The sequence below is a fragment of the Pseudopodoces humilis genome, chromosome 20 (assembly GCF_049639895.1).
Source record: "Pseudopodoces humilis isolate 2021_Gansu_Grassland_sample_001 chromosome 20, ASM4963989v1, whole genome shotgun sequence".
NCBI lineage: Eukaryota > Metazoa > Chordata > Aves > Passeriformes > Paridae > Pseudopodoces > Pseudopodoces humilis.
The window spans coordinates 4,531,668-4,554,932 of record NC_142219.1 but is presented as its reverse complement, the minus strand read 5'-3'; the positions used below and the strand labels follow the sequence as shown (position 1 = coordinate 4,554,932).

The 23,265-nt window shown below is 56.3% G+C and overlaps 1 protein-coding gene across 3 annotated transcripts in view; it reads right to left on the bottom strand.

The window, feature by feature from the left end:
- Positions 1–23,265, bottom strand: part of MYO18B (myosin XVIIIB) — a 54,503-nt gene that overhangs the window by 24,743 nt on the left and 6,495 nt on the right. For all 3 annotated transcript variants that reach the window (XM_088064885.1, XM_088064886.1, XM_088064887.1), the window contains exons 10-32: positions 22,759–22,859; positions 22,283–22,346; positions 20,895–21,039; positions 17,215–17,379; positions 16,284–16,374; positions 15,864–16,056; positions 15,145–15,225; positions 14,652–14,799; positions 14,365–14,518; positions 13,516–13,699; positions 11,266–11,458; positions 10,678–10,787; positions 9,004–9,069; positions 7,101–7,229; positions 6,702–6,845; positions 5,463–5,552; positions 4,147–4,266; positions 3,927–4,035; positions 3,140–3,264; positions 2,001–2,155; positions 1,569–1,692; positions 789–983; positions 576–686 (exon numbers count right to left, since the gene is read on the bottom strand). In XM_088064885.1, the coding sequence (XP_087921011.1) occupies positions 576–686; positions 789–983; positions 1,569–1,692; positions 2,001–2,155; positions 3,140–3,264; positions 3,927–4,035; positions 4,147–4,266; positions 5,463–5,552; positions 6,702–6,845; positions 7,101–7,229; positions 9,004–9,069; positions 10,678–10,787; positions 11,266–11,458; positions 13,516–13,699; positions 14,365–14,518; positions 14,652–14,799; positions 15,145–15,225; positions 15,864–16,056; positions 16,284–16,374; positions 17,215–17,379; positions 20,895–21,039; positions 22,283–22,346; positions 22,759–22,859 (2,997 nt within the window). The remainder of the gene's footprint in view (positions 1–575; positions 687–788; positions 984–1,568; positions 1,693–2,000; positions 2,156–3,139; positions 3,265–3,926; positions 4,036–4,146; positions 4,267–5,462; positions 5,553–6,701; positions 6,846–7,100; positions 7,230–9,003; positions 9,070–10,677; positions 10,788–11,265; positions 11,459–13,515; positions 13,700–14,364; positions 14,519–14,651; positions 14,800–15,144; positions 15,226–15,863; positions 16,057–16,283; positions 16,375–17,214; positions 17,380–20,894; positions 21,040–22,282; positions 22,347–22,758; positions 22,860–23,265) is intronic.

Here is a 23,265-nt window from a genome sequence, read left to right as displayed (position 1 = left end):
AAATGCCATTTCTCCATTTCCAAACCCCATTTCTCCATTTGGAGAGGGAGTGCACCGAGGTCTCTGCAGCCAGCACTGGGGACCATGGATGGGCCATGTCCTACCCCTGGCAGTGCCAGTGCAGCAGAGAGGGAGCAGTCCAGGGACCTGCAGGACATTGGGGGCAGGATGGGCTGTTTGAAGCACACCCAGTCATGCCCTGCAGCTCTGGCATTCGTGTTGGCACCCATCAACCTCATTGGTAGCCTTGAGGAAAGGGGATATCTTGCAAATCATTCCCAGACACGAAGCCCTGGAGCTGGTGCCCTTGGTGTGACTGTGGTGTTACTGGGAGCAGTGGACCCATGTGCTGCATCACACACAGTCCCCAACAGCCCCTCCAGCTTGCCAGGGGCTCACCCCTGACCCAAAGCCTGATCTGCACCCCCAGGCTGTGACTGAGGCTCATGCTGGGGTGATGGTGGGACAGCAGCACCCCAGCACTTCCCTGGGAACATGGACCCCTGGAAGGGCTCCTAGGGACGTGGGGAGCTTTGGGGAGCACCCAGCATCACACCCACCCAGGCAGGACCTACCCTCTTCTGGCAGGACTTCTGTGTGTCCTCCAGTTCCTCGTCCTTGTCCTCCAGCTCCTTCTGGTGGATCTGCTTCATCCGCTCAATCTCCAGCTCCAGCCTCTCGTGGGCCTGAAACACCCAGAGGTGATGCACAGCCCCGAGGGAATGAGGATGGTGCTGGCCTGGGCTCGATGTGCCCAGTGGGGACAGACTCCCCCAGCCCCACATTACCTGCTCCAGGTGATCAACAGCTGCTGTTTGCCTCTCCAGCTCCTTCTTCTGCTCAGCAGCACTGCCCTCCAGGTCCCAGAGCTTCTTCTTGAGCGCAGGCACCGTGTCCGTGGCCCCGGGGCTGCTGAGCTCCTGCACCCGCCCGGCCAGCACGGCCACCTGCTGCTCCAGCCTGGCCACCTCGGCCTCCTTGTGCTGGGCAGAGCGGGGCTCAGAGCCCAGACACTCACACCCCGCTCTCAGAACCCGCTGCATTTCCAAACCCCCTGAAGCAGCAGCTGGGGCTGGGCAGCCCCCGCCCCACACCGAGAGCACCATCCCCACCTTCCCCTCTTGATCCTGACCTCACCTTCCCACTCCCCTGGGGTGTCCCCCCTGGGTTCCCTGCAGCCCCCACTGCCTGGGGGTGCTGGCAGCAGCCCTGGGGCTTGCCCCCATGCCAGCAGCCACGCTCCTGCCACCACGGTGCAGCACCATCCCACAGGGCACAGACCAGCACCTTCCCCAAGGGGGAATTGGGGGTAGGAATGTGAGGAAGAGCAAAAGTGACCCCAGTGAAAATGGGGGTGGCCCTGATCAGCTGAATCATGGGATGGGGATCACTGTAGCAACGGCCCTTCTTCTGGAAGGGGAAAGTTATTTAAACACACTGAACTGTGCTAAGAGAAATTGGAATCAAGTTTCCTGATTGCCTCTGCTCTAATTGCAAAGGTAATTGCTTGACTCCCAGAGAGGCTCCCAAAACTGGGTACAACACAGCAAAGTGGGCTCTCCTCTTACCTCCAGGCTCTGCTGAAGTTTGCCCATCTCCCAGCGGATGCTGGTGTTCTCCTGGGACAGCTTTTCACGGAGGCTCTTCTCGAAGGCAGATTGTCCCAGGGCCTGGGCTAACTGCAGGTCAAACCTGGAGGGGAACACAGCAAGGTCAGGCTGGACGGGGCTTGGAGCAACCTGGGATAGTGGGAGGAGGATATTCCCCCTCCATGGCAAGGGATGGAACTGGATGAACTTTAAAGGTCCCTTCCAACCCAAACCAGTCTGGGATCAGACCACATGTCAGTCACACAGCAACGGGGTGGAAAAATAACTCCCAGCAGCTGAAACAGATGCAAACAGCTCCACCCTTGCAGCAGCTCCTCACTCACCCCAACCCTCCCCATTCCCCATTCCCTGGCACCTTCTCCAGCACCTCCAGCCCTACCCCAGCCTTACTTCTTCTGCCTCTTCTCCAGCTCGTGGCTGCGGCTCTGCTGGTTCTCGGCCAGCACCCGGGCATCCTCCAGCTCGCAGGCCAGGCGCTGGCAGCGCCGCCGCAGCCGCTGTGCCCCGTCCCGCGCCGCCTGGCACGCAGCCTGTGCCTCACCCAGCTGCAGGAGGGGGCACAGACACTGTGGCATGTCCAGGGAGGGACACACGGGCCCCCTGAACCCCACAGAAGGTGGACACGGGCACCTCATAGAGGAGGAATCTCATAGACCCCACAGCACACACCCCCCTGGATAAAAGCCCCTCCAGGACTCAGCCTCGCTTCAGTCCCCAGAGATTTTTCACTAAACAAGGACAACCTGAGGTGCTGTGACCCCTCCAGCTCCAGGCACCCCCCGAGTGCCTGCAGCATCCTCAACCCCTCCTGCTGAGTCAGCAGAGCTGCCCCGGGGCAATGCCTGACCCCAGTTTGTCTGCTAAAAGCAGCGTCTGGACTGGAATCCCCAAGGATTCACACTGTGTTTGGGACAGACACGAAGAGCTCTCCCACCTCATGGAATGGAGTCGTTAAGGAATGACTTTAAATAAGCAAAATCTTGCATTAATGAAGCCTGTAATTCCAGACTAACTGAGAGCAAATGGGCTGCTTCGCTTTACCCAAGCTCCTAAGACTCAGCTTCTTTCTTATTACTATTTAATGTACCATGAGAAATCTTTATTTCTTTGTTTTATCCTTATGGGAAGTGACCTGGCTCCCAGGCACTACTCAGGGATGCTTCTTCCCTCCTCGGGGCAAAGCTTGGGAGCTGACAGCTCCTTCCACCAGCAGCCCTTTGTGTGAGAGATGGGGGAGCACAGCCCTGTACAGCTCCTAAAGCCAGAGCAGCACCAAGACCCACCACTAAAAACCCCCTGCCCATGCTCAAACTTGACCAAGGTGGAATTTTGCCATGCAGAAGAGATTTCTGAGGCTCAAACCAGTAGAAAATATCCAGTTTTCCCTGGTCAGTGGGAGCAGCAACAAGAACCAGATGCAACACTGAGCCTCAGCCCTGCAAAGCTCCTGGGAGCTGGGAGAGGAATAGCCCTAGAATAGCCCTGCTCCCTTGGGTGTCCCTGTCCCCTCCTGGGCTGGCAGCACTTGCCTTTTGCTCAAGCCCTGTCCGGGTGCCCAGCTCTGCCTCCAGGCGCTCCTCCAGCTGTGCCAGCCGCTTCCGCAGGAAAACGATCTCGGTCTGGGCGCAGTCAAACCTCACCTGCCACTCGTCCTCTGCCAACAAGAGACACCCAGGGGTGCAGGGTGGGTGCTGGGGCCTGACCAGCCCCTGTGGTCCTGCTGGGGATGCACAAGGCAGCGGCACCAGCACAGAGCTCACGGGGCACTGCTCTGCTTTGTGAGCCCAGGGCTGCCCCACTCACACAGAACACGTGCCCTGCCTCAGGCACAGCATGTGTGCCCATCCCACCCCACCCCACCCCACCCCACCCCATCCCATCCCATCCCATCCCATCCCATCCCATCCCATCCCATCCCATCCCATCCCATCCCATCCCATCCCATCCCATCCCATCCCATCCCATCCCATCCCATCCCATCCCATCCCATCCCATCCCACTTGTGTCTCAGCAGCCTCCTCTTCACCCCACACATTTCAGACACACACAGAGGTGCCAGCATTGCCAGGCAGTGCCAGCAGCACCCTGGGGCACAGCACCACCAGCCCCATGCCAGAGCCAGAGCTGTGTGACCGAGCTGTCACTGCCAGCTCCCACTGGATGAGCAATGCAGGGTGACAGAACACTCTGGAGTGGCCAAGGGCTGAAGAGTGGCACTGACTGGGGGGGACACAAAGACTCTGCCCTCTTCTCTGTGGCCCCACAGGTCAGGCTGGATGCCCAGAGCATGCACTGCCTCTGGAGGGACATCCCTACCTCCCCCAGAGCCGCTTATCTTCATCTCACGCAGCTGCACCAGCTGCTGGGCCTCTTCCAGCTGCTTCTCCACCGACTCCAGTTTCTTCTGCACTTGGTCGTGTTTGCTCTGGGGAAGGGAGGAAGGGGGCAGCTCTACCCGGCTCTGGGGCACTCAGGAGGGCTGTGTCAGGGGGTGGCACGGCCGCTGTCACTGCACAGGGGCTCAGGGCTCTGGTACCTGCAGCTCCTGCAGCTCGCGGGTGCCCCGCAGCCGCTCCGCCCGCTCCCCATCCAGGGCCTGGCAGGTGACATCGCCCTTGTAGCGCTCATCCGACAGCTCCGTGGTCAGGTCGATGATCTGGGGGAGCAGGAGCTCAATGTGGGCATGGCTGGGGACGGTTCTGCCATCCCACATCCATCCAGAGTCCTGACAGCTCTGCCTGTTCTTGGGAGCGCACACCAGCGCCGGGCAGTGTCAGCAGCAGGAGCCCAGCGCCTGTGCCTGCACTGCAGGCAGGGCTCATCACACCTCTCCATTGCCCTCCTGCATTGCATCACATTTCCTTTGGAACCAGGAACGGGTGAATGAAGGGGAGGATTATTAATCCAGAAAATCAATTCCATTTTCCGCAGAGCAGACGGGCACGTGGTGCTTCCTGCTCAGCCGGTCCAGCGAGGGGCTGCAGAGGCAGCGGGCCCACAGGAGAACACAGCATTCCAACACTCCTTTCCCATGTCTGACAGCATTTTAAGGCACCTCACATTGTGCAGGCACCAGCTCCTTAGGGAGTCCCACAGGTTGGAGCTAGTAAGCAAATCCCACAGGATTTCTCTCTCTGGGCAGACGGTGTTTTCTGAGGTCTGCTCTGAGGCAGTTGCCTTGCTCAGCATTCCCAAGGAGCTTAAACTAAATCATCTTTACCTCCGGTAATGAGGAGGGTGCTGGCCTTGGGGGCTGTTGGCTCCACCAGGCAGAGCTGCAGCCTAGACCCAGCTCAGCCCTGCTGCAGCCAAGGGAACTGGGAAAACCCAGGGTATTTATAGAAACCTTGGGAGCTCCTTCTCCTCATGATGCTTGGCAAAATCCCAGGCACATCACAAGGAGCTGTGCATCCGAGAGCAGAACCCATAGAGGACCAGCAGCCAGCTGGGAACATGGAATCCCAGCATGGTTTGGGCTGGAAAGGACCTTAAAGCTCATCCAGTCCCACCCCCTGCCATGGGCAGGGACACCTTCCACCAGCCCAGGCTGCTCCAAGCCCTGTCCAACTTGGCCTTGGATGCTTTCAGGGATGGGGCAGCCACAGCTGCTCTGGGCAGCCTGGAGTGATGCCAGCCTGGAATTCTGCAGCTGGACACTGCAGCCTGTCCAGAGTCCTGTCCAGAGAACCATCCCTGGCAGCTGCCCCTCCCCATGGCTGCTCCTGCTCTGATGGAACTGGTGCTCCTGCCCCATCAGCTCCTTTCCCAGCCTGGCCAAACTGGGCTGTGGCAGAGGTTTTGGGGTCTGTCTCAGATGTTCTGGGGGCTGTACCAGAGGCTCTGAGTCTGTACCTTGCTCTCCAGACTCTCTGTAGTCAGTCTGAGCTCGCTGCACGCCTGCTCGGATTTTTCCAGCTTCCTTCTCAGCGCCGCCAGCTCCTCCTAGGGAAGATTGGAAAAAAACACATGCAGAGAGTTCCAGCATCCTCGGTTTATTTATGAAAACCTTGTTTTCTGTTCAAAATAAGTGGAAGAGACATAGCTGCCTTATTAATAAAATTTACCAGGCAACTTTGAAGGCTGCTCACTGCAAATTGCCGGGACTACAGCTCCTGACATGAATTCCATCGGAGGGAATGTCAGCTTTGGTGTGTGTAGAGCATGTTTTATGAGAGAGCAGCAAACCTCAAAAGCCTGGGATGAACAGCCAGGGGCCTGGATCATGCCCAGGGAGCGTCCCAGGGCCCTGGCAGGTATCAGAGCACAGTGCCAAGGCACAGTGTTGGCTGTGATTCCTTCCCAGGCAGCAGGAGCTGCTCCATGCAGCCTTGTCCCGCTTTGATGTCCAACACTGAGCAGCAGCAGAACATGCAGAGTCGTGATAAAAACAGAGGTTAACAGATGATGGGGCCTGATGGATCCCGAGTGGGTTTGGAGACAAAAACAGAGGCTTGAGCAGCTTTTATTTCATCTGAGCCAGCCTGGAAACATCTTGTTACAACCTTGCTAAGGCAAGAGGGGGAGCAGGACTCCAGGGAAGATAGAGTAGGAATTTAGCATGGGTCTCAGAAGGTGCAGAGGGGTGAAAGGAGCCTTTCATCGGACAAAAAATGTCCATTAGTATCTCCCATCACCCAGGGCAACACAGGTGGATGCCAGAACAGCACTGGGGACAGCACAGAGTGGAGTCCTCTCTGTCACAGGCGTGTTTGAATGCTCATCTTCCACCACAGGCTGACAAGCCCATCCCCAGGGGTTTGGCTCAGAGGGGACAGCCCCTGGAGCTTGCAGAGGGCACGAGGAGGGCAGTGGGGGAACCCTGGGATGGGGTTTCACTGTGGGGACATGGTGTGTTTGCTACTGTCCCTCTAAGCAACAAGTCATTTGTCCTACCACAGCAGAACATGTGACACTGGGCTAAGAACAGATGGCAACTTCTGGATGGTAGGAAAAACATTTTTGCCTGGGCAGAAGTGACTTCCAAATTGACCAATCCACCAGTGCAGAGGCCCTAAAGCACCCTGACCTGTCCTGGTGGACGGATGGACGTCACCCATCCCATCCCATCCCATCCCAGCCCTTGGCACTCACTTCCTTAGCACGGAGCTGCTCCTCGGCGAGGTTAACACTGAGCAGGGGCCGCACGTGGCTCAGCAGCTGCCACCAGGGCCAGTGCCTGACTGTCTGGAACACCAGCAGGTTCTTCTGGATGCAGCGGATGGCGAGGCGCTGGATCTGGGGGGACACAGCAGCGATGACCTCACCCAGCCAGGACCGGGACCACCGGGAAGGGCTGGGCTGGGACACCGGGCTGGAGAGGGAAGGCGGGCAGAGGAGCTCAGGGATGACAGCAAAGCACCTCATGGCTGCAGGGAAAAGCTGGGACACTTCAAAGGAGCTCAGAAGAGCTGTTATTTGGGTGCTGTGGGCCATATCCCAGCAGCACTGACCTGGGTGGGCTCAGGTATCCCCAACCCACAGGATGGGTACCTTCAATCTCTTGAACTTTTGTCGGCTGAGGAAGCCCTTGCAAGCAGCTTGGAGCAGAGTCATCTTCTGGGCTATCAGCTTGTCCCGCTGCTTCTCCAGCCTGGACATGACCCCCGGCTTCAGGAACACCTGGCAGCAAGGAACAGGTTACACCCCCCAGGTTGGGGCTGAAACCTTCCCCTCCTCCTGCTTGGAAGAGGCATCGACCATCACAAGGTGCAATTCCTCAAAATTTTCCCGTGGGATGCTGCCCGTTCCCCCCACTGTGGGGATGGATGGATGGATGGATGGATGGATGGATGGATGGATGGATGATGGATGGATGGATGGATGGATGGATGGATGGATGGATGATGGATGGATGGATGATGGATGATGGATGGATGATGGAGGGATGGATGATGGATGGATGATGGATGGATGGATGGATGGATGGATGGACGGATGGATGGATGGATGGATGGATGATGGATGGATGGATGATGGATAGATGGATGATGGATGGATGGATGGATGGATGGACGGATGGATGGATGGATGGAGGATGGATGGATGATGGATGGATGGATGGACGGATGGACGGATGGATGGAGGGATGGATGGATGGATGGAGGATGGATGGATGGATGGATGGAGGGATGGATGGATGGAGGATGGATGGATGGATGGATGGAGGGATGGATGGATGATGGATGGATGGATGGATGGATGGATGGAGGATGGATGGATGATGGATGGACGATGGATGGATGGATGATGGATGATGGATGGATGATGGATGGATGATGGATGGATGGATGATGGATGGATGATGGATGGACGGATGGATGGATGGATGGATGGATACCTCCACTGACAGTGGATTCTGACAGGTGACACACAGGTAACAGCAACAATGTGTTACAATAACAAAACCAAAATAAACCAGATTGTTTTCTTTCTCTGAACTGGTCAGAAACACCTCAGAAATGACACAGATTTGCTGTGTCAAACCCAGGCCGGTATCGATCTCTGAGTGTCTGAAGTGTCTCTGGGTCACTCCTGGGAGAAGCTCTTGGAATCCAGTATCAGGAGCTCCCAACCATTGGCATGGCCCAGCTTTAATAACCCCTGAGCGACACGGGCGAGGCTGGGGCTGTGCTGAGAGAGCTGCATTTTAACCATGCCAAATTGAATCAAAGCACAATCCCACGGAAAGCGGCTCTCCGGAGCTGATGCCATGATTGCTCCACCACCCATTCGATTGCCTCATTAATGTCTGAATTAACTCCCCAGCCCCGTGAGTTTCACAGCTGGTACAAAATCAATGCTCAAAGCGACGGCAAAGCGAACTCGTCCCTAACGAAATGTGACCGGGGCTGCCACCGTGCTATTGATTAAGAACGAGGGCTCCAGAGAGGAGATAATTACAAACTGCACACTGCAGGATAAAAGAAAGTCATTTTGCTCCACAGAACCGTTCCATGAATTCTTTCTTTGCAAACTCCGGAGCTGAAGGCAAGCGTGTACGTGAAATTAATTTATTCTTTGATACATCACACTGAAGTTCAAATGTTGTTGCTGCCACAGTTCCTGCTCGGCAGCAAACCCACAAGCTGCCCAAGCCCCCTTCACTCCCAGGAGACATCAATGGTAATTAGGAACATAAATACCACCAGGGCCTGGCTGGATTTTGGTAATTAGGTACAGGATTTACCCTGGGTACTGCTTTCAGATGAGAATTAGGAGTCTTTTGCTCTGATATTTAACGAGTCTCAGTTTCCCAGCCCATCTGGTGCCACATGCAGCAGTGAAGGAGAGCCTTTCTTCCCAGTTTGGGGAACTTTGGGCTGTGGGGGAGCCTGGCATGGGGCTGTGCCCACACACACCAGAGCAATGGGGAAGCAGGGCACGGTCATCGTACCTGGGTGCGTCCTATGGCAACGCTCTTCTTCTCCAGATCCAGCGCCTGGAACAGCTCCTCGATAGCCTGTGGAGAAGGGGCACATCATGGGACTGCTCAGGAAACACCCACACCCTGCTATGAGCTGCTGAAGTCGGGTGCAGAGACCCCCAATCCTCAGGAGCACCCAGTAAGGGTTCATCCAGCTCTGCCCTCCTTTCCTCCTCCCCTTGCCAAAGCCCAGCTGCCCAGCGCCAAGGCCCAGTGCAAGGAGTTTCCTCCCCTGAGGCTTTCAGCAGGATGGAGAGTACAGATCTGCAGCTGCAGGCAGGACTTTTCTCCTTCTGCTGCCATCCCTGGTCTGGCAGAGCCTTGGAGCACAGGCAGGAGGTGACACAGGGGACAGTGCCTGTCCCAGCACCATCCTCCATGCCCACCTCACTGACAGCTCATCCCACGAAGCCAAAAACAGGGGGAAGGGCTGAGCTCTTCCCTGAGCCCACCAGCACAGAACAGAACTCCTGGAGGATTCAAGCAAGGAGAAGCCTGAACTCAATTACTCCAAGCTTTGTAGCAGCCAGCAACACCAGCCATTCCCCCGGGGCAGCCACGCTGTCTGGACGGATGGGTGGTTTGACAGCCCCAGGGCTACAGAAATTGTAACAAAATCCGCTGCTAATATCTCACTCCACACAACATCATCCAGCAGCCTCACACAGCTCCTCCCTGAAGGGCAAACCCACAGAAGGAATATTCCACCATGGACCCAGGAGCAGCAGAATTGCACCCCTGGCCTCACCAGTGCAAGGAGGGGATGGAGAACAGCAGGGAACGAGGATATGGATCACAGAGCCTGAAACACCGTGCCAGGGTGAGGAAGCACCAGTGCTGTGGCTGTGCCTATTCTGGTGGCACTGCTGGGACTGGTGTAGGGTTGTGCAGGACAGCCCCATCCCAGCACAAGCACAGGGCCAGCTCTTGCTGCACTGTCCCCTCACAGCTGACGAGCCTCTCACCTGCTCTGGGTTAACACCATGTCCCGGGAAGCATTTCCCAGCTAACAAACCCTCGTGGCAGCAAGCTCTGGGGAGGATGGGATTTTCCAAATCCCCTGCTTACATGCTGCTGACAAGGCACCCTCTGCCTCCAACAGCATTTCATAGCAATATTGACCTTTCCCAATTGTCAGACTTGTCTTATTAAATCCCGAGGTCTTAACTGCCTTTGCCCGTGCTGGCTGCAGTTTGCACAACACAGCACATGCCCAGCTTTAATTCAGCTCCTCTCAGCTCTTCGTGGCTCATCCATAGCCTTATTCCAGGCATGGCTTTGCACTGGTTTTGCTACAGATTTACTAGGAAACAAATAAAACTGGCACAGGTCCAGACTCCTTCCTGAGCTCTTTTGGCTTTCAGCATCATGGGGTGAGGTGAGGTGAAGAGTCAGCCCAGGCTGCAGGTGATGCCCAGAGAACAGAAGATTCCACAGTGGAATCTTTTTTGGGTCCCTGGGAATGTTGCCTGACTTGTCCTCAGTCCCAGGTTTTGGGTGAGCCAGGGAGAGGGACTGTTCTGCTGGGCCAACAGTAACACCCACATCCTGCCCTCAGTTGGTGCCCTGTCCTGCTGGGATAGCTCTGGCATCATCCCAGCCCCACTGGGGGTCTCAGCTCGTGCCCCCCTGCCCAGCACACACCTTGCTCTCATCTGGCACCTCGTATGCAGAGCTGTGCCTCTTCATCACCTCCGGAGCCAGCACCTGGAAGCGCCTGCGGAACTGGGTGAGGAGCAGTCGATCCGAGTATCCTGGGGGCACACAGGGGTGTTGGGGGCTGCACCAGCCCCAGGGCACTGGCACGCTGGGGAGGGACCTGCTGGGCCATCCTGTGCACAGCAAAGGCCACTGGGGGTGGAGGGGACATGGGGAGCTGCCATGAGAGAGAAAGCCCTGCAGTGAGGGCAGGGAGAGGGCACCGAGATGAGTTTGAGGTGGCCAGATGCCAGCCCAGCACCTCGTGTCACACAGGACATGCCCCTGGGACTCCTGCACAGCTCCCTCTCCCCATGGCGTGGGCTGTGGTTGTGGCCACAGAGCTCAGGCACGAGAGGGGCTCAGAACCCCTGCAAAGAGCAGGAATAAAAATTGAGGAGAATTTCTGAATGGGGAATTTCAGAAGGAGGGGATTCCTTGCCTGCTGGTGAGACACAGGTAATGAGCAAAGGCTGGAAGGGACAGGGAGCAACAGGTGGGATGGGCACGGGCCAGGGCAGGGTCTGGACATACCAACACGGTGGAGGCGCAGGGCATCCAGGAGCTGGGTCCCCTCCAGCTGTGTCCTCAGGGCCACCACATCCAGCTGTGGGGCTGCGTCCGGTGGTGCTGGGGGCCGAGGAACTGGCCCTTCCTGGCCCATCCCTGGCAGGAGGCAGTGGACAAAGTGCAGCTGGGACCGTCGGAGAAGGTTGGTGAGGGCATCCTGGAGGGCAGCAGAGGTCAGAGGGGATGGAGGGGACAAAGGGTCAGCACAGTGCTGGCAGTGGGAGATGCTCCCTGTGCACCTGCAGGGTGTCTGGGCAGGTGGAGGAGTCAGCTCCCAAGTTGGGAACAGCATCAGTCAGAGGGGTGAACGCAGGTGGTGAGCAGGACCCCTCCCCCTAATGGCCCATGTGTTCAGGTGATGGCCAGAAAATTCACCAGGATTCATAATCATGGAATGGCTTGGATTGCAAGGATTAAAGATCAACATGGTTGAGGGATGCTGGAGAGGGGGTTTGCCAGGGAAGACCCCAAAACGGGCTGGTCATGGAATCAGCAGAGCCTGAGCCTCATCTCCCCAGGAGAGTTTGGACACTTAATTTAGTCTGAGAGCAGCAGGAGCCTGGCACGTGCCCAGCACCGAGGGCCAGTTACTGTCTGAGCACTTAAGAGGATTAAAGCAGCGAGGTGTTTGTGTAATCTGTGTGTGATCTGTGTGTGATCTGTGTGTGATCTGTGTGTGATCCGTGTGTGATCCGTGTGTGATCTGTGTGTGATCTGTGTGTGATCTGTGTGATCTGTGTGTGATCTGTGTGTGATCTGTGTGTGATCCGTGTGTGATCTGTGTGTGATCTGTGTGTGATCTCTGTGATCCGTGTGTGATCCGTGTGTGATCTGTGTGTGATCCGTGTGTGATCCGTGTGTGATCCATGTGTGATCCGTGTGTGATCCGTGTGTGATCTGTGTGATCTGTGTGTGATCTGTGTGTGATCTGTGTGTGATCTGTGTGATCCGTGTGTGATCCGTGTGTGATCCGTGTGTGATCCGTGTGTGATCCGTGTGTGATCCGTGTGTGATCTGTGTGTGATCTGTGTGTGATCTGTGTGTGATCTGTGTGTGATCCGTGTGTGATCCGTGTGTGATCTGTGTGATCTGTGTGATCTGTGTGTGATCTGTGTGTGATCCGTGTGTGATCTGTGTGATCTGTGTGATCTGTGTGTGATCTGTGTGTGATCCGTGTGTGATCTGTGTGATCTGTGTGATCCGTGTGTGATCTGTGTGATCCGTGTGTGATCCGTGTGTGATCTGTGTGATCTGTGTGATCCGTGTGTGATCCGTGTGTGATCCGTGTGTGATCCGTGTGTGATCCGTGTGTGATCTGTGTGTGATCTGTGTGTGATCTGTGTGATCCGTGTGTGATCCGTGTGTGATCTGTGTGTGATCTGTGTGTGATCTGTGTGTGATCAGTGTGTGATCAGTGTGTGATCTGTGTGTGATCTGTGTGATCTGTGTGTGATCTGTGTGTGATCAGTGTGTGATCCGTGTGTGATCTGTGTGTGATCTGTGTGTGATCTGTGTGTGATCCGTGTGTGATCTGTGTGATCTGTGTGATCTGTGTGTGATCTGTGTGTGATCCGTGTGTGATCTGTGTGATCTGTGTGATCTGTGTGTGATCCGTGTGTGATCTGTGTGTGATCTGTGTGTGATCCGTGTGTGATCTGTGTGTGATCTGTGTGTGATCTGTGTGATCTGTGTGTGATCTGTGTGTGATCCGTGTGTGATCTGTGTGATCTGTGTGATCTGTGTGTGATCCGTGTGTGATCCGTGTGTGATCCGTGTGTGATCCGTGTGTGATCCGTGTGTGATCCGTGTGTGATCTGTGTGTGATCCGTGTGTGATCTGTGTGTGATCTGTGTGTGATCCGTGTGTGATCTGTGTGTGATCCGTGTGTGATCTGTGTGTGATCCATGTGTGATCCGTGTGTGATCCGTGTGTGATCCATGTGTGATCCGTGTGTGATCTGTGTGTGATCCATGTGTGATCCATGCCTATATCCTTGCCAGGGTGGCTCTCCCTGTGTGACAGCCTGGCTGGCCAGGCCAGCACAGCACTCTCGATGGCCACAGCCACAGTGGGGACAGGTCAGTGCTGGGTGTGATCTCCGGGCTGAGGGACTGTTCCCAAGGCAAGGTCCCAGCCTGGGGTCCCGGTGCTCTGTGCCACAACCTCACACCCCCCCCCGCCCCGCAGCCACAGCCTCCCGGTGCCGGCACTCACCGCCTGCAGCTTGATCTGGGCGCACACCGACCTCTTCCTGAGGGCGGCGAAGCTGCTGGCGAAGGTTTTCCTGAGGCAGGCGGTGCGGTGCAGGGCGGCCTGGGAGCGGCCCTCCAGGCCGGCCAGGCCGCGGCAGGACAGCGGAGCCCCGGCCCGCGGCCTCAGCAGCTCCCGGACCGCGGCCCTGCCGGGACACACACACACACACGGCCCGCTCGGCTTTCCAGCTTCACACCCAGAGCCCCAGATTCCAAACTGGTGCCGCTCTGTGGAGTGGAGCGGGATGCTGGGACCCCCCTCACCCAATCCATCCTCTCTGGTCTGAGCTTGGAGCTGGTGGCTGCTGTTAAAGCTTCGCTGGGTTGAAGCCCAAACCAAATGAGCCAGGAGTATGCAAGCAGAAGGTTAAAATCCCCCTGTGTGCACAGACACCTGCAGCACTTCAGTTCCCTTTCAATTCCAATTTAGTTTGCAAGGCTGCTCAAAGCAGTGGGAAAACCTGGGCAGCTGCTGGTGAAGCCTCACAGCTCTGACTTGTGCTGGACCCTCGCGGGCAAGGTCACCTTCCACCAGCCCAGGCTGCTCCAAGCCCTGTCTGACCCGGCCTTGGATAATTCCAGGCATGGGACAGCCACAGCTTCTCTGTGCCAGGGCCTCACCACGCTCACAGCCAGGAAATTCTCCCCAAAATCCCACCTAACGCTGCCCTCTGGCAGTGGGAAACCATTCCCCCTTGTTCACACGAGGGATGCTCCACACCACCCTCTGTCTCTGGAGCTGGGCCATCCTCAACCCCGTCCCACGGGCACAGGGGTCCCCTGCGGCACTGTGGCACCTCGTGGCACTTACACTGTGGAATTCTGCAGCACCTGGATGGCATTCTGGGCCGAGAGGTTGAACTTGGCCTTGCTGACCCAGCCCGTGAGGTCGTAGCGCACGGGGGCCGTGCCCAGCTGGTGGCAGATCTCGAAGTGCAGCGTCTGCTCACACCTGCGCAGGTGCCCTGTGGCAGTGACAGCACCCCAGGAGCAGCCCAGAGAAAAGCCCAGTGAGGGGTTTAATCATCTGCATCTCCCAAACTCCCAAAGCCAGACAGTGCTGCCAGAGGCTGGGCAGCCAAGCCGAGCCCAACTCACCCTCCTGGTCTGGTCCCTTGGTGGCGAAGTAGGAGCAGAGGCGCTCGAAGGCAGTGCCATCCCCGGAGCCCGGGATCAGCACCTCCTCATCCAGGATCCACAGCAGCCCCCGGCGAGCGGCCCCAGCGCTGCCCGGGAGCACCTGCGGCTGCCGAGGGACACGAGGGCTCCAGCCACAGCCACGCCAGCCTGCTCTGCTCCCTCCAGCCTGCTCCCACTGCCCAGCTGTGCCCCCTACCCCAGAGAAGACCCTCCCCACATCACCCTCAGCAGTGACAGTGTCCCAGAGGAGCCCATCATCCCAGGCTGGAAGGGGTGATGGAGACCTTGGTCAGGGAGGGCCCTTCTATTTTAAAAAGCCAAAAAGGTCCTGGTGGATGCTGTGCCCCACCCCTGAAACAGCTCAGATTGTTCTGGGATGCTCCATGAGGTCAAATTCTGCCTCTGGAGCCCTCACTGCTCAGAGCAGCAGGATGCAGAGGGGACAGGGTACCTGGGAGCAGCTCAGGTCAATGATGGACAGTGTGGCCAGTGGAGAGTGTTCTGGAAGATCAAAAGACACCTCAACATTTTCCTGGAAAACATCATTTAAAAGTTTGTTTCAGTCATGGGATGGCATCTGGAAGTCTTCATCACTAGGGAAGGGCACATCTATCTTTACTCAATGATGTGTGTGTTAAAGCCTAGGAATTCAGCTATTTTCCCCAGGCTAGAGGCATTATGGTAACTCCTTCAAGCCTATAATAAGTTCATCTCTGCCTGTAGGTTTCTCAGCAGCTTATTTCTGCAATAATTTATCATTTTCCTTTCTATTTGCTATTATTCATCACCTGAGGAAAAAGTCAGCTGTGCCAACAGAAGGGCACAAATTCTCCTGAGCTGGAGCAAGTATGTAATAGAATTCCAGAATGGTTTGGGTTGGGAGGGACCTTAAAATCATCTCATCCCAACCCCCCTGCCATGGCAGCTTCCACAGAGATGCCAAGAGAACATCTCTGGCACATCAGAAATAGCCAAGAGGATTCAGAACTGAGGCAGGGGGTGACAAGAGAGGCAGCTCCATGCAGGACCCCCCCCCCCAGTTCTGCTGCAGCCCTCCCAGTAAAGCCCATGAGGTACTCACTCACACCAGAGCAGGACACGGGGAGCCTTGGGGACAAATGCAACCCCACTCCCAGGTGTTGGGAGCTGCTCCCAGCCCCTGCTCCTCACCTCTCTGTACCTCTCCATCTCCCTCAGGAAGGTTTTCTCGTAGAAGAGCCCCTGCAGCCTCTCCTGGATGTAGTTGTGGCACAGCTCCTCGAAGGTGGCCGCCCGCTCGCTCCGCTGCTGCCGCGGGCTCTGGAAGCCAGGGCTGTCCACCACGGCGATGGAGGCCATGGAGAGGTGCTGGGAGGAGAAGGACCTGGGGAGAGCCGCACACACCACCAGGATTTACGCACGGGCAGCAGAGTGCCAGCCCGGCCCTCGTGGTGCCCGTGCCACAGGGGCGCGGGACACGGGTGTGCCAAGCGCCAGCACCGTCCCCACATAAAGTTTGTCACACAACTGCCTGTTTTCCCTGTCACCTGCTCCATGCCCTGGAGAAGGGGCTGCCACCCCCAGCCCCAGTGCCCAGCAGCTCTTTGGTACCTGTTGATGAGCGAGACCACGGCAGCAAAGAGCTCCTCGTAGAGCCCCGAGGCCATTCCCTGCACGCACTCCGCTCCCGTCATCTTCGGCTCTGGCACGGGGAAGGGGAGAGCAGGACACAGGGAAGGAAAGAACAGGCAATGTGGTTTTTTCCAGCCAAGTTCAGCCTGCTCAGAGCTGAGGTGGGACCCAAGATTCCCTGGATTGTGGCTCAGGAGAACCCACATGACTCCACAGCATCGCTCCTGCACATCTCTCCTGCCTTCAGCTCCTCTCCTGCCCCACATGGGTTTATTGCCATGTCAAAGGCCACTTCCTCAGGCTCTTGCTTCTACTATTTTATTATTTTTTTAAATTTATTTTAGTTATTTTAAAGATAACTTACAGGGCCTAGCTGAAATTCCACTGCTGAGCATCGTGGAATCATCAGGGTTGGAAAAGACCTCCAAGATCATCAAGTCCAACTTTTAAGGAGTGTGGGAGGGCTGACCTGAAATCCAGGCAACATCTCACCCTCCCACCTCACACATGCTGGATCTGCCTCCACAAATTAGATCCATACAATAATTTAAGGTTTATGGTGGCTCAGCAGCACAATCCCTGATCCAGATCTCCTTGCAGGTGCTCGGAGCACAAGACCAGCCCAGCTCCAATTCTGGAGTTGGGGGATTTCCCCCGTTTTTCCAGGCAGAGCTCTCACAGCACTTGAGCCACATCACTTATCTGAATTCACCTGATTTCACGTGTCCCTAAGGAGGGTCAGGCAGGGGCAGCAAGGAGAGCAGAGGGCAGCGACGCGACAGAGCACAGTTAATGATTGTATTAATATTAACACACCTAACTGGGCTTCACAGCCTAAGAAGAACAAGACAATTTCCCTCACCATTCCCTCTCCCCCTGGGAATAAAGGGAAAATGGGGCATCCCGGTACCTGGCTGGCTCTCCTCTGCTTGGGGCTGGCCCCGGGCTGTCACCTGTGCCAGGATGTGCCTCAGGTGGTGCTTGAAGACGGCGGTGCTGAGCTCCTCCACGTCACAGCCCAGCACCTCGGCAGCACGGCTGGCGCTCTCAAACCTCAGGAACTGCTTCCTGCCAACTGGGGAGAGGCACAGGGGGCTCAGCCAGGGCCAGCCCTGCCTCAGCATCACCAAAACGCTCCCGCGCCCTCCCTCGCACACCCCCAGAATCAAAATGGTCCAAGGCGAGCCGGGGAGCAGGCGAGCCACACGGCATCAGTGTTTCAGGCTCTTCAGCCGAGCAAAGCAGCAGATGTGCTGGTGGGAGCTGATGGGATTAGGAAGCAATCCCTCGAAATCCGGGATCGCCTTTCAGGGTCCCAGCAGGGTTTGCTGTCCCTCCAGCCGGGAGCAGCAGTTCCTCCCCACCAGCACACATCGCTCACATCTGGTGATAACGACTCCAGCTTAATGATTAAAATCAATAGGGGAGTAATCTGCAGGATTAATCCTTTTCCAAACCCAGAGCAGAAAGGTGCCGTGGAGGCAGGAGGTCGGCACAGCTCAGAAACACGGAGGGTGAACACAAATGAGAGCAGCCAAAGTCACCCAGACACCTCAGGGTGGCACTTCTGGGTGGTGGATGAGGAGCTTGCAGCTAAAATGGGCCCTTAAAACACAGCTGGTGGCTGGTGGCAGGGGAGAGGGTGTGGGATGGAGAGTGAGAGGAGGCCACATCCTGAGAAGCTCCATGGGGTACCCACTCCTGGCCGAGGGGATGCACAAAGCAGGGCTGGAGGGCTGGGAGTGCTTCACAGCACACCGATGAGAGTCAACCCCCTTCTCCCTTCCCCTTTGATCCTTTCCCAGTATTTTCTATGCTGACTGAAGGACTCCAACATCAAGGGCTGTGCTAGAGCAGGCAGAGGAATTGCCTCAACACTCTAGGCTTTGATTTATTCTGTTTTCACTTGTTCCTATCTGAGCTAGCTGGACAGAGGCTGATTCCTGTCAGACACAAAAGCTCTGCCTGCCAGGCAGTTGGAGGGGCTGGAAGGCCAGGGCTGCACAGACCTGTCTGGCATCCCACACTGCCCATTCCAGCATCCCACACTGCCCTCTCCAGCATCCCTGGGACAAACAAGAGGGTCCTCTCAGCCCTGGCATCCCCAGGCACCGTTTTACCCTCCATAATCTATAACCAGCAGCAGCTCCCCATGGCTCTCCCGAGTGTGATGTGACCAGGGAGAATTCGCTGACTTTAGCACCTGAAGGGAATTACTTCGACCCAGGTAATATTTAAGAGAAGCAGAAGGAAAACACTGGGTCAGCACTCACAGGGACAGCTCAGGCTCTCTTGCTGCAGCCCCAGCCCATTTCCAAACTGCTCAGTGCCCAATTTCCTGGTGATGCCACAGGGGTGGGTCTGTGCAGGACCCCCTGGGCCACAGCAGCCCCCATGCAGCTCAAGCACTCACCCTGGGCTATTGCTGGTGGTCTCACTGACCCCAAAATTCCCCCCTGGCTGTCTGGGTGCTCCTGTCCCTCCTGCTGCCCCTGAACTCTTCAGGGTTTGGGGCAGCTCAGTGTCCTCCACCTGAGCAGCAGGTTCCAGCCCTCCTGCCCTGTGGTTTTCCTCCATCCAAAGGAGTTCAGCAGGCTGGAATGCAGCGTCCTCGCTGTGCCAGGGGGTTTGGAGTGACTCCTGACACATCTGTGGCAGCACCAGGAGGGTTGGAATGGCAGCCACCTCCATTACAGGAGCGTGCTGGGAAGCCCAGAGGGAGCTGGGAGCCACAATGCTTTATTCTGATATCAGCCAGCAAAAGGACAGCATGGGAGCGAGCCGCACGCCAGCCCCGCTGCGCCCCAAACCTCCCTTCTGCTTACAGGGGCAGCAAATAAATTAAACCAGGGGATTTTCTGCAGCCCACAAAGGGACTGCAGCACTCAGGTGAATGGTGCCCAGGGTGCCCCGCTGGCCTCCAGCTGCCAGGCTGCTTTCCTAATAAAAGAGCTGCTCTAATACGTTTCAAAGGCAGCGGGAAGGGCTGACACCGGGAGAAAGCAGAACGAGCTTTTGAAATTCAACCTTTTCTTCTCAGCGTTTTTATAGCTGTAAATGCATTTTCCACCCCCAGCCAGGGAGAGGTGGTGCTGTTCCCTCCTGGTTTATTCCTGCACAAACTGAATGGGTGAGGAGAGAAGGGAGGAAGGTGCCTTTAGCCCACACCGGGGCTCATTTTACACGTGCCAGGGCCGTGGCTGTGGATGGGGATGGAGGAGGCACCCGGCTGAGCTCCTGAATGCCCTGGAAAAGCAGTGCCGAGGCTCCCTTCAGCGAGATTTCAAGGAGAGGATTTGGAATACACAACATCAAAGGGCATGAAAGGGGAAGGGAAGAGATGGCTATCGGGAGACAGGTTTAACCACATTAAAAGGGTCGTCGCCCCCACTGAGACTTTGGCTCCACCCGGCTTTGATCCATTTTTTATCCATATTTCCTTTCATTTCTCCCCTTTTGTTGACACACGGTGGGGGAATCAATACCAGAGTGAGCGACACTGAGACATGCTCTGCTTGTTAATCCCACACCAGAGTGTGCTCAGAGCTGCAGCCCTGCCTGGATCCGCTACTCCCGTTCCTGCTCAAAGAATGGAGCAGGATTTGTTGGATACAGCATTCCATTCCCTCCCAGACTGATTTACAGAGGGCTCAGGGCAGAATGGGCAGGAAGTCTGAGCAAAGCAAAACTCCCCATGACCATCCCTCTGCCTGCCCTTGAGCTGGGCACTCCCAAACTGAGACACGTCTCCAAAATCTGCTCTGCTGGAAACTCACAGGGCAGAAGGACTTTCAAATTTTTTGGCCAAGAGCCTTCTGACACTCATCAGACTGAGAGCACAGGGTCATCTATAAAAGCTGGAAGGGCATTAAGGTAGATGGAGATGAGGAAAGAGAACACCAGAAAGAAGGAGAAAAGAGAACTCACTGTAAGTCCTGACAGCATCTATCCTTTTAAAATAATTAATGAATGATTAATGGCATAAATTACCATAAGATGTGTTATGGCGTGTTGCAGAGACATTTATAAATGTCTGTGGCTTAGTTTATGGAAGCCTTTATGCAGCCCTCACAAATTGAAGTGTGTAAATCAATGTAGCTGCCTCTAAAATGGGTTAGAGTATGTCCTAAAATCATTTGTAAGGGATAAGGCAATTTCTGCTCGTCCATATTAACAAAGTCTCTATAAATACAATCTTCATCCAGACTCAGCCTATTATAATTCAGTTACTGTGGTAGACACTCAAGAGATGATGAAATTAGTGCTACCCAAAGCTGTCCCTGCATGGTGTCACTGGGGACAATGGGAGTCACCCACCCCTTCCTGAGGAGCTGGCATGAGGTGACACCCAGCACACCCAGCCACATGTGGCAAGGACAGACCTGCTCCAGAAGCCCCCACGGGGCAGGACACCAACATCCCACATCCCACCACAGAGGAAGAGCAAGGAAGAACTTGGAGCCACCACAAACAGAGCAGCCTTGGGATGGGCATCATCCCTGCACACCCCCAAACACTGACCCCTGCCAGGACACTCTCCCTCCCCGCTCCAAGCACAGAGACAAGGAGCAGAGGCAGGATTGTCCTCACCTTTGCAGGCTCCAGCAGCTCCCAGGTGGTAGATTGCAGCCAGGATGCGCCACACGGCCGCCTGCTCCTCTGCGGTGATGCCCAGCGTGCCCATGGCAGCCCGGAGCTGGGAGAAGGCCACCGCGGCTCTCTGCTTGTCCTCGGGCTGCAGGGGGACAGAGCCAGAGGATGTCACTGCCTCTGCTGGGCACCGTGCCCGACAGGAGAGTGAAACCATCAGGACAGCAAGGAAACACAGCAAGGCACCCTCAGAAAATTTGGACCAAGTGGAGAAGCCGCTGGCAGGTTCCTCGGGTGCCCGGTGTTAGGAGCAAGCTGGGTACATCACCTTGTCATACAATTCCCACTTCATGAGTGTCTACAGAGCAGCAGCTGGGGATGGATGTTTTATATCATGGAATCATCAGGTGCTTTGGGTTGGAAGGGACCTTAAAGCTCGTGTCCTTCCAAGCCCCTGCCGTGGCAGGGACACCTTCCACAGCCCAGGTTGCCCGTCCAGCCCTGTCCCCTCACTCCTCGCCAAACACACCTGCCCAGAGCTGAGCAGCTCCTGGCCACCAGCAGGACTTCACCTGCCACCTCCCACCACGGACACCCCCTCCTGCAGTCCCTGAGCTGGGGCTGCTCTGTGGGGCCAGGAGCCACCGGCTCCAGCAGGCAGCACCCCACCTCAGCAGGGACCAGGGGAAAACCTCCATGCTGGGATGGCAAAGCCCCAGAAATCAGAGCTCTGACAGGAGGGTAAAACCCCTTCTCTGAACCCAAGTTTGCTGCACCAGCAAGGTGAGGACCTCTCTGTGCCCTCCCCGGAGCTGCTGCTCCAGCAACCAATTCCTTTGGATGCTGAAGTGGAGCAGGAGCTTCCTAATGAAGATGGAATATTGAATTCATCAATAGATGATGTAACTGCAAATTGCTGCAATTCATCCCAGTGCTTTGGCTCGTGGACAATCTGCTGGGGCTCTGCAGACAGCTCAGACTAATGAGGGGCTGGAGGTGGGAATCAGCTGTGGAGCTTTAACCCCTAAAATTCACATTCTGGGCTACCCAAAGGATGCTCTTGCTGCTGGGAGTTGCTGCTGCAGGGGAACATCAGGGGTAGGTGACGCTGGAGCGTAGGGTAGGTGAGCAGGATCTGGTCCCAAGGTGCCTGTGGCATGTGGAAAACCCAAGCAGACATCCCAGGCAGGGCAGCCCCTGTGCAGCTCCCCTGTGGCCGTCAGAGGGGTGCTGGGAGGGCTGTTTGGGCAGATCCTTCTTCACATCCCAACATTCCCTCCCTCCCCTCCAGGCTCCCAGTGCAGTGGCATCATCACAAGTCACCCAGGAACCAGGGACTCCAAGCCATCCTCAGTGGGCACGAGACTCCAGCATTTCCCTCTCCCTACCTTTGTGAAAGGTTTGATCCCAAAGGAATTGCTCTCAGCCACCTGGTGCAGGTGCAGCATCGTCCTGGGAGTAGTCACAAAAAATGAGAGTCAGGCTCCCTCCTTGCCTGCCCTCAGCACCCCCAGCCACCTTCACAGCACCACCTGAGGGACCTGGAGGGGACAGGCCACCGCAGCACTGCCCCACACAGGGACATGAGCTGCTGCCCCAAGAGCCTTCTCCTGGGGACACAGCCTGGAGGGAACCAGAAGTGACAGGGAAAGGGATCTCTGTCTCATTTATCACCCCAATTTCAGCTTTAGTGGAGGGGCAAAAACCAGGAAATGGCCTCATTTCATAGAAAATCTCTGTATGTGCAGAAAGATCTCTGCAGCCCCATTAATGCAATTGCTCTCACAATCTCTTATCAGGGGGTCTCAAAACCCCATTGCTGGAGGGAATTTGGGTATAAAGGATGGGGAATCCTCACACCCACCTCTCTGCCACATCCAGCCCTGCCAGCAGCAGTGGGAAGATGTTGAAGCTGCTCTCTCCTTCAGGCTGCTGGGCAACACGGGCCCTCTCCAGCAGCAAGGTCTGGGGAAGGAAAAGGGGTCAGGGAGATGGGGAGATGCTCCTGGGAGCTGCCAAGGAGGGGCTGGATCTCTCCTTGCAGGGTTTGGGGGCTGCTCCTCCCACCCAGGGCTGTGCAAGCAAGAGCTGAATCATGATCCAGGCATCAAGGGGCAGCACTTCAGTGTGTGAAAGCAACACCCACGGTCCCTGTGAGCTTCCAGAGGTCTGGGCAGTGCCATGGCCCCAGCAAAGATGCTGCAGGATTGGGATAACCCATTGCCTGGACTCAAGACAAGCCCAGCTCAGCTTCAGCCTTGCCAAAGGTGTTCAGCACTGGAGCCAGCAGTGAATCTGCAGAGCTGGGGGTCCCCATCCCATGGACATGCCAGGATGGTTCTGGTGGCACTAATGGGGACAGTGCCACTCC